General features: G+C 33.9%; 1 protein-coding gene across 2 annotated transcripts in view; it reads left to right on the top strand.

The window, feature by feature from the left end:
- Positions 1-9,965, top strand: part of TMTC3 (transmembrane O-mannosyltransferase targeting cadherins 3) — a 29,696-nt gene extending 19,731 nt beyond the window's left edge. For both annotated transcript variants that reach the window (XM_041409881.1, XM_041409882.1), the window contains exons 9-15: positions 468-616; positions 2,540-2,660; positions 3,267-3,378; positions 4,084-4,187; positions 5,372-5,541; positions 6,302-6,528; positions 8,014-9,965. In XM_041409881.1, coding sequence (XP_041265815.1) covers positions 468-616; positions 2,540-2,660; positions 3,267-3,378; positions 4,084-4,187; positions 5,372-5,541; positions 6,302-6,528; positions 8,014-8,825 — 1,695 coding nt within the window. In that variant the 3' untranslated portion in view covers positions 8,826-9,965. The remainder of the gene's footprint in view (positions 1-467; positions 617-2,539; positions 2,661-3,266; positions 3,379-4,083; positions 4,188-5,371; positions 5,542-6,301; positions 6,529-8,013) is intronic.
- The last annotated feature ends 443 nt before the right edge of the window (positions 9,966-10,408 follow it).

The raw sequence follows: 10,408 nt of genomic DNA on the forward strand, positions 1-10,408 counted from the left end.
GTGATTTTGTTATTCACATTTCTTACAGAAACACAAAACAGACTCTATTGTAGTGTAAAAATAGCTGCTTTATGCTTCAAATAAGCTGATACAAATTTTTAATTGTCAGATAATGTCCAAGGTTCTTACACCATCTTGTTTCTGTATCTGGAACTCTCACTAAAACATTGTTTTGAATTTAATTGATCTGTTGATCCTATTTATTTGTCCTCTTTTTGTAGTATAGTAAAGCAAATGGACTTCCAAGCCCTTAAGTAAGGAATAGAATCATTTGCAGGTTACTACTTTTCATATTGAGAGCGATCTCAATGTAAAACAGATCTGAATATTTTTAAAAAAAGACTGAATATCTACTATTTATGGCTGGTTTTATGGGATTATTTTTTGTATTTTGTAACTTGTTTCTTGGGTACAGTTTGTCACTGCCAATATCTTGGTTGCTAATGTTATTTGTATTTCCTTTCTAGGCTCTCTGCTTAATAGTGCTGCCATTCATTCCTGCATCAAACCTGTTTTTTCCTGTTGGATTTGTAGTAGCAGAGCGAGTGCTGTATGTTCCTAGCATGGGATTCTGCATTTTAGTAGCACATGGATGGAAGAAATTATCAAATAAAAGGTAAATAAATTCATACTGATAAAAGCCCTAATGGGAAAGCTTGCATAGCCATAAATATTGTTATCTTCTATGAAAAAAATAGATGAGTATAAATCAAAACTGGTTTAACTTTATTCATAAAGTTGATTACTGATTGAAGTTTATACAATGCGTGTGAGTCAGCCAATTCAAGTTGCTGAAAATTTTATCAGCAAAAAATTTAATTTTCAGAAATGCCATGCTAGGAATGGATATCAGAGCCATTCAGTATTTTTTAAACAAAACAATTCTTTGGTTAACAATTTCTCTTTAAAAATTGCGCTGTAATAGCATGTTTTGCCACGCTTTTGTGTTTTCTGATATCTTCTGCATTGATTTGGACATACCTCCCATTGATGTGGTTGCTTTATCCTTAGCCCAGTGGTATCCTAATGCCAGTTCAGACAAATGGAAAGGCAGCAATTTGCAGTCTGTTGTCTGCTGTTCTTAGAGATTAGGCCTTGCAGTAAAATGTACACTAACTGGTGCTGCTGAAGCTGACAGCACTGGATAATGAGAAATTAGTGATAAATTGTGGCAGTGTGGATTTCTCACAAATCCCACTACAATGCAGTAAAAATAGAAGTGATGTGAAAGAAAGCAAGGAACCAGGAGAGGATGGCTGGGGAGAGAAATTAGGCAGCTAGTGTCATTTACTACAGAAACATTGGAAATCAGTTCTCTAAAATGAGAAAGAAAGGGTCCTTGCTTTAGAAATATGTGGAAAGAAGAAAACTTTCTTATAAGCCTGATGGGTTTACGGATTATTGGATGTGCCAGTTCTTATTGATCACTTTGGCAGTGTTTTAGAATTACTCTCTCAGTTTTACAGTTCCCCCTTTTTATATTTTTAAAACCAAACGTGCTGGACAAAATATGCATTTTGCTTATCTTAGAAGTGGAAGTGGGGGGAAGAAACCTTGCCGTTTTTAGTAAACCCTTGTGAAATAGGTAGCAGAGTGAACAACTGTTCCAAAAGCCAAATATGAGAAATAGCGGTTAAGGGTGGACCCCTCTATGTCCACTCAAGAATGAGAGCTTTTTTTGAAACGAAGTGTATTCATAATTGTGGGAAGGCTATTGAATGTTTGACATCTTTTTCATAATTGAATTAGAATCCAGAAACCAAATGATCAGCATATTAATGTGTATGTTTTATATCTGTCATGTTTGAACTCCAGAAAAATAAACTGCACAAAATGAAGATTATTCCTGACAAACTTGTCACAGAGAGTGACCTTTGCCCCACTTTGCACCTTTATAAATAAAAGTGCTAGAAAGACACTAAACCTTTCTCCTACTTAGATATTACAGTAGCACTAGGATTACATTTGCTTATGGAAGATTGGGTAGTCTCCACAGATCTCTCCATTAGGGTGTGTTCTGCAGTGTGGGAAAGATTTGCAATGTGTGCAATAAAGAATATGTGTGGAATTGTCTGACGTGGAACAAAAGTATGAGATTTTTTTTAGTTGCTTTTTTCGTTTTTTAACATTTTGTACAGTGTTTTGGAGAACTTCGCTTTTTGGCATCATGTTTATTATCCTAAATTACAGATAAGTTTTAAGAGAAGTATAATTTCTGTAAGCATTCTATACAAATTCTGTTGTGTTGTGTGAATTGGACTTGTTCTTATGAAAGGACTTGCATGGGTATAACAACAAAAGCAGGTAAAATTAATTTGAAATTGAACATTATTTCCTTTCAAACTCTTCATGGGCATAACAACAAAAGCAGGTAAACAAAATTAATTTGAAATTGAACATTATTTCCTTTCAAACTCTGGAATGTGCTAATCACAAATGTGGTCCTTTGTTCGCCTTTTAGCATATGAGATACTTATTCTAATAAAAATTAGAATTGTTGGTGTGCTTACAACAAGTCTTTGTTTGTTTTATTTAATAGTGTGCTAAGAAAAATTTCTTGGGTTTGTTTGGCTGCGGTGCTGTTCACTCATGCCTTAAAAACACTGCACAGAAACTGGGATTGGGAGTCGGAGTACACTTTGTTTATGTCTGCTTTAAAGGTACTGTATTCTGTTTGGAAAGGATAATGGGAAGTTCTTGTTGCTTTTCTTAAGAAGCTGCAGTGGAACATGATAAAAATGGACAAAAATTATGCTTGCTTCAGCACATTAATTTCTGTATTGAGGGTATTGGCATCTAATTAGTTGCTTTTGGGAATGCTGTAAAAGCAGTGTGATGCACACAGAGAAATTCCTATGCAGAAAATAGTTAATAATTTTTTTTGTGTCAAAGCAGTTGAATTTATTCTCCTCTCTGGATGAAAGCTGGATATGTTTCAGTAAAAAATCTGCAAAAAGTTTGAGGCATAGAATTATTTCTTCTAAGTTCGTATGGCATGATAAGGTGCTTTGCAAAATATCCCATAACAGTTAAAATGAATTTTAATATTTTTAGTATTTCTAGGAGCAAATGACTATAACAAATTGATGTTGCACAAGATCAATGTAATCATTCCGTGTATAGTGTCCTGTTATTCTTTGCATATAGTAGCTTGATGAAATTTGTCATTTGTCATTTTAATGTCTTGAGATATTGTTAAGAGCAACTCAATTGTTAGGTAATTTCAACTGAATACCTTATGCTTTTGTATCGTTTTCTGGTTTTAGGTAAATAAGAACAATGCAAAACTGTGGAACAATGTGGGGCATGCATTAGAAAATGAAAAAAATTTTGAAAGAGCTCTGCAGTTTTTCATACAGGCCACGCAAGTGCAACCAGGTAAAGCTTTGACTAGTTGTCATCTCTTCCTGGTATTTCAGTATACTTAGCTTACTAACAGCTTCTCAATGGACTGTTTTGCTTCAACTGAACATCAGACAAAGTCACATAGTAAGTTAATTGATCCAGGGTTTTTGAAAATAAACTAAAAATGTCTTCCAGAAGAAGTTTCTATCTATAAAAAGCTGCAAATACTTTCAGAACTATTCCTTGTATGACATTCTTTATGTATTAACTTGAGCTGTGAATTCTTATGGAGTATAAATATGGCTTTATTTTTTTATTCAAAACTTAGGAAGTGTGTAAGAAAATTTTAAAAAATCTCGATAATACCACATTTAATCCTTTTTACATATTGTCACAAAAGAAGTTCTAGGTAGTACTGGAAAATCTTTCCTTTTAGAAGATTAATAAATAACCTCCAGTTTATATGCCTCTATTATAGCAAAAAATTAGATACATGGAAGTATGATGGGACCTTAAACTTTTTACAGTTTAAATTTTATAATACCTCTTTAACCAGTTCCTGTTTAAATTATTAGCTTCATAATTTAGATGAAAACTGATAAAGTTGCTTTCTTCTTTTGGTGATGGAGCTGTATCATCAGAGTACCTGTACTTCATGCTATTCTGAACGCAGAAGTGTTTAATTCATGATGCTCAGTGCCTGTAAATGTGTTAAATTTCATTCTTTTCTTTATTAAGATGATATTGGTGCCCACATGAATGTAGGAAGAACTTATAAGAACCTAAACAAAACGAAAGAAGCTGAAGAATCATATATGATTGCTAAATCATTGATGCCACAGGTAATTAGTAACTTTATTTTGTCTACCACCACAGCACAGGACCTATAATTGTGATACATTTTTTGGGTGTTTTTTCCTATGGCTCTGTGTGGCTGTATATTTTAAAGTTTATTTAAAGTGTTCTTTTAAAAGCTATCTATGAAAAAAATATGCTGTATACACTCATGACTGTTAAAAAATGCTGACTTGAAACTCTGCTGTAACTGTTTGAATTTACTTTTTATAATGCTGTGTTGTGTTTTGGGCTTCTTTTTTTCTGAAATTGAGGTTGTAAAATAAAGCAGCAGCCAAAACCTACAGTTTCTAGTCACAATTGCTTTATTTTCACTCACAGCTAATACATTGATGGTGACTGAGTTTCTGAGCCCTTCAGAGAAGGCTTAAATACAGCATGGGAGGTTGGAGAAGCTAGCCACAGCAGCAACAAAAAAAATTTGCCTAAACGTGCTTTTATATACGTGTGTTTTGTTGCCTTTTCTATTTGTTAAATTATATATATACCTAGGAAATTGTACTTGTTCAAGCTGTTTAGAGAAAAAGAGAGTAGTATTTTGAAGAATGTGTGAAAGTAATAAAAGCTGTGGTGAAAATGAGACTGGCAGCAATGAGCAGCCAGTTGAGTAGAAGCATGGCAATTAGAAGTTTGTTCTGTTAAACAATATGAAGATTCTAAATGGTTAAAGTATAAACAGTACAGCAGTTGCAATGTCACAGCATTTGCATATCTCCTCACTACATTTCATTTTCTATATCAGTTGGCAAATCATTGGCTATAAAATCTTATTTACACTTTTCTTAGGCTGAAGGGTCATAAAAAGGAATTAAAATGTCTGAGAGAATGGCAGTTTAGGCTTTAGGAAATATTTTTGTCTGACTGGGGAAAGTTTTGCAAGGTCTGTTTGGTTTTAAATGGCTATCTACATAAACCAAACTAAGTAGCAGCAGAGTTTAAATATTGTACAAGTTTTTTATTATTTATTTCTATGAAAACACAGATAATATTCTATTTATTTTTTGATATGATTTTTCTGGAAAAAAATTACTGTTCTTTGTCATTATCAAGAGCCTACACAATAATGTCCAGTTGTACCCTAAAACAAATGTGACAGAGTGAAAAGGAGTTCCGTGCTGATCATCTTTCATATTTTTCCTCATCTATGTTTGGTACATATTTATTTTGACAGATTATTCCAGGGAAAAAGTATGCAGCAAGAGTTGCTCCTAACCATCTAAATGTTTATATCAATCTTGCAAACTTAATTCGAGCAAACGAATCTCGCCTCGAAGAAGCGGATCAGTTATATCGACAAGCAATTAGTATGAGGCCAGATTTCAAGCAGGCTTACATCAGCAGGTATATTTTCTAATTTTAGAGATATATGTTCTTGAATGAACCTTTTTGTTTTTGTAGTACTGTGAACACTATTAGTTCGTACAGTTCAATTAGCTTTTGAAATTGTTTCATTTCCAAATGAGAAGATGAAGTTTTGGGACAATAATCAATTATTCATTACAATTCCTGCTTCAAATGGCATATTTCCATGTAGGGTCTCTGTATTCAAACACGGTATAGAAAGACGCTTCTATTAGATTTCTTTATGAATCTCTAATTTCTAACCTCATAGTTTAGTTTTGAAGTAAAAAGCTTTTGGTTAGTGTGAATCATGGAGCTTTCTTTATACTTTTTTGTTAAAGATGGTCCAGAAAATGCAAGTCATAACTATTTAGTTGACATTATTGCATTTTAGTTAAGGGTAATGTGGATGTGGGTATTGAGGCTTCTGTCCACTATTTTGTTTGTTGTAATTCCCACTGGGACTTAGGGATGTTCAAAGATGCCTGAACTATAGCTTTGCAGTGTAATTGCAAAGCCAAATCAGGCACCCTTCTTCACTTCCTTTTTTGTTCTTGTCCTGCTTATATACTTGTTCTATACAGGTTTTTGAGAACTGAAAGCTTTAGGAATAGAATGTAAAAGAGGGTCTTGTATTGTTTTGTGCTTAAGACTAAATTAAAAAACACTGTTTCTGACATCTACTGTCTGTAGGAAGACAAACTTTAAAAAACCTGTTGATTTTCATATGAGTAACAAGAAAAGTATGGTTCTTCAACAGGGGAGAATTACTTTTAAAAATGAACAAACCTCTGAAAGCTAAGGAAGCTTACCTTAGAGCTCTAGAACTGGACAGAACCAATGCAGACCTGTGGTACAACCTGGCAATTGTTTACATTGAACTGAAAGATCCAGCAGAAGCCCTGAAGAATTTCAACCGAGCTCTAGAACTCAACCCAGCGCATAAACTGGCGTTATTCAACTCAGCACTGCTCATGCAGGAATCTGGTATGTTAAGTGTCCCTTCTGTGCATATTGCATATTTGCATTTATAGGATCCAAACTATTTAATTTTTTTTATCGTCTTCTGTTTTTGGAATGGAGAAGTACATAGCATCATCAAAAAAGAAACTGTTTGTTGTAGCTTTTTAATTTATAGTGTATGGAATTGATGCAAAGTGTACATATACCTTAGCTGATCAGCATCTTTAATACAAGTGCTATTTTACAATATATCTTACACATATAAAAAATACTGTTACTCAAGTATCCTCAAAATAATGCCTGTATAATCTTTAAAGATAGTATTTAGTACAATACATTTAATACCTGGTTCGCATTTATAGTGCTTGATTTAATTATTGACTCAGAAATCTGGCTTATGTCTCTGGGCTTAAATCCAGCTCTAGAAATATGAATGTTTTCATAGGTTTTTCTGTGATACTGCTAATTAGGATGAATTCAGTTGGATTTTCTTGAGTTTGTTTTTTCATATATATATACCTCTGTGGATAAGGGTGAGCCCTTAAGTGAACTAAGGCTGTTGCAAAGAGTATTTGGCAGGCGAGCTGCTAAGATTTGTTTCCCTTTTGTTGAGATGGTAAACTGCCCCTAAAAAAGATAAAACAGAGTTGATTGAAGCTAAAGACACTTGATAATTTTCCATCTCTTCTCACATTGTAAATTAGGTAGTTTAAGACATGCCTTGTTCCTTGTCTGTAGAAGCACAAGCAGCTTCAAACAAGAAGTATTACCTATTTAGTACTCACTCATATTAGAAGGTGCGATATTGTTTCAGGGAGTGAAAGAGGGCAGATGAAAGTAGCTCCCCTATCCTTCAGTAAGTCTCTGTCTGGAGTTCGTTACTAAAATATGTTCATTGTATCATTCAGTAAAATAACACAGACCACAAGCATGTCTAGCTAATCCTAGGGTATTGTCAGATAAAATTTACTAAATCTTTTTTAAACTTTGGTGCAAATTAAAATATAGGGGTTACAGGTTTTATTGTTTTGGTGTTGGAAGATACCTTAGCCTGCCTACATTAGAAGTCACCCTATCTGCTATCTGTCTAAACTCTTTCAATCTTTAATAAAATGTGATCTTCCACTCAAGTTTGCCTCTGTAAGAGCTGGTTTGTCAGATCTGGTGTCTGTTGTGTATTCCATTTGCTCAACTGTGCATGAAAATAATTTCTCTTAAGCTTGTAGAGACACCTCTTGTACCTGTTATACCAATCCTAAATATCATTCAATAGCTAATAGAGTAATGATGCTGACTTTGGCTAGAAGTCAACTGTATATAGTTTCATTCTATAAAGAAGGTAGATAACATTTGGTTTTGCTGTTACATAGCTATGATAAAACCCTTTAAAACCCTTTCCCTTTTACAGTTGCAATTTAATTTGTATAAAGCATTTTACAGTTTAAAAATCCTTCAGTGTAAATGTTTCAGGAAATATCTTGATAATTAAATGCATTTTCTGTCACTTAGGTGATGCTCGACTTAGACCTGAAGCTAAACAAAGACTGCTACATTATGTGAAAGAAGAGCCGCAGGACTCAAATGGATACTTCAATTTGGGTATGCTAGCAATGGATGACAAAAAAGACATGGAAGCAGAGGCATGGATGAAGAAAGCTATAAGGTTACAACCGAACTTCCGAAGTGCTTTGTTCAATTTGGCCCTGCTGTATTCTCAGACAGGAAAAGAATTGATGGCTTTGCCTGTCTTGGAAGACCTACTGAGATACTACCCTGATCATACCAAAGGTCTGATTTTGAAAGGAGATATCCTTATGAACCAAAAGAAGGATATTGTTGGAGCAAAAAAGTGTTTTGAAAAAATTTTGGAACTGGATCCCAAAAATGTACAAGGAAAACATAATCTCTGTGTAGTTTATTTTGAAGAAAAAGATTTAATAAAGGCAGAAAAATGTCTGGTTGAAACACTAGCGCTGGCGCCTCATGAAGAGTATATTCAGCGTCATCTAAACATAGTTAGAAGTAAAATTGCATCACTTGGTGCTATGGAACAGTCATCACTTCCATCAGATGGGACTGCAGCTGCAGCAGCAAAAAAAAATTCTTTTCAGAATTTGAAAGAAGCAAAAAGTGAGAAGACAACCACCCAATCAACAGCTGATAATAAGGAGCACTCAAAAAATAAGAAACCAACAGAGAAAAGCAGTGTGGACAAAGAGACTCCCAAAAAATCTACGAAAGAAATCAAAGACATTGAGAAAAAGAGAGTCGCTGCATTGAAAAGACTAGAAGAAATTGAGCGTATATTAAATGGTGAATAGTCTTTACCATGTCACAAGAGAATAAGAGGAGAATACTATTTTTAATTATTGTTTAATTTGTGAGCCAACTGGAAAGTGTTCTCAGTGCTTTGAAAATAGAAATAATGTTGACTGCATATCACTTATTAAGCAGCAAAAGGCATTACAATGCTCTATGTGAGAAAGCCACAACTTTTAAATATGATGGAGGGATGGGTGGGAATTGAAGGATAAAGGGTTGAGAAAAGTCTTCAATGCAGAATCCTTAATACTAAGAAAATAGCACTCATAAAAGTTGTTGGTAGTCAGGGATATTAAGTAATGCTACTTTCAAAGACTCAGTGGAAGAACTGAATGGTGAATTAGTGGGATAAGCCAGACATTCCTTCTTTCCCCCAACAAATCTGTTTGTATTCTCATTATCTACATTTCAGTTTAGACATCAGCTGAAATTTTTCTAGACCTCTGCTGAACAAGAAAAACAGTTTTTCTTTGCATTATTTGTTTCCAGACCTTAACAAAGTCATCAAAATGCCACTGGATGTAGTATAGGAGGATGCAACAACACACTAAAATTTTCAGTTGCATTCTAAATATGGAATGATATATTAACTTCTAGATGTTCTTTATTTACAATGCTAATGGTTTGTACTCTCTTACCTGGTAAGAAGTCTTATGGTGCTCTTAAGATCTTTAGACTCTGCTTTTTTTTATTTAAAGGAAATGTGTGGGGTTTCTTCTATCAGTCATCTGATTGTTTTCAGAAATGGTTTTATAAAGGGTGGTTTTTTCCCCAGTTCATTGAATGATGATAAATGCACTTTGGTACAGTAACCAGTACGCTATGCAGTAGTCCATTTTGTTGACTTTGTATCAATGGCTGTGGATTAACTCCTTGGTGTAGTAAATTCTTCCTTGTTTATAGCAATCTGGTTTTACTATTTCTGTCATTACAGCAGTGTTTCTATTCTCGTGACTTTTTACAACACTAATATAAGCAACGTTTGCTCAAGGCAGTGCGATAATAATTAAACCACTGAATTTAGTCATGTTTAACACAAGACAATGTAGGTAGTGTCCTTTCAAATACCAAGTTCTGTTGTTTTGATACTTTGTCTTGGGTGTGTGGTTTTTATTAAATATTTATTTTGACTACTAAAATATTCCCATTTACACTTTTTCACTAGTGCATCATTTTAATTTCTTACACAAAATGAAAATCTTTTAAATTTCAGTATTGCTTTTTTCCTTATGCAATGCATATATTTTTGTTTAAATATGCTACTGATTACCTAAACCCAATGTTTTCCTTAATTCTCAGAAAGAAGTGTAAGAGATGAGTTCACTCATAATTTTCACTGATCATTAAATCTAACTCTTAATGTTTTGTCTTATTTCATGACGTGGAAGTATTCCTTAACAATTCTACCATTTAAACTTAATCCTTTCCGTACCTGCTCAACTTTCTGCCTCAGGCAGTATTCCAGCTGTAAGATGTAATAATTATCTCTGTGGGAGACATCTTAAATGGGTAAAGGGCTTCCTTGCACAGACCTTTTATTTATTGCTTATCATTCTTAAAGTTAGCACAACAATTGCTTGCA

The sequence above is a fragment of the Onychostruthus taczanowskii genome, unplaced genomic scaffold (genome assembly GCF_017590055.1).
Source record: "Onychostruthus taczanowskii isolate IOZ18803 unplaced genomic scaffold, ASM1759005v1 scaffold31, whole genome shotgun sequence".
NCBI classification, from domain to species: domain Eukaryota; kingdom Metazoa; phylum Chordata; class Aves; order Passeriformes; family Passeridae; genus Onychostruthus; species Onychostruthus taczanowskii.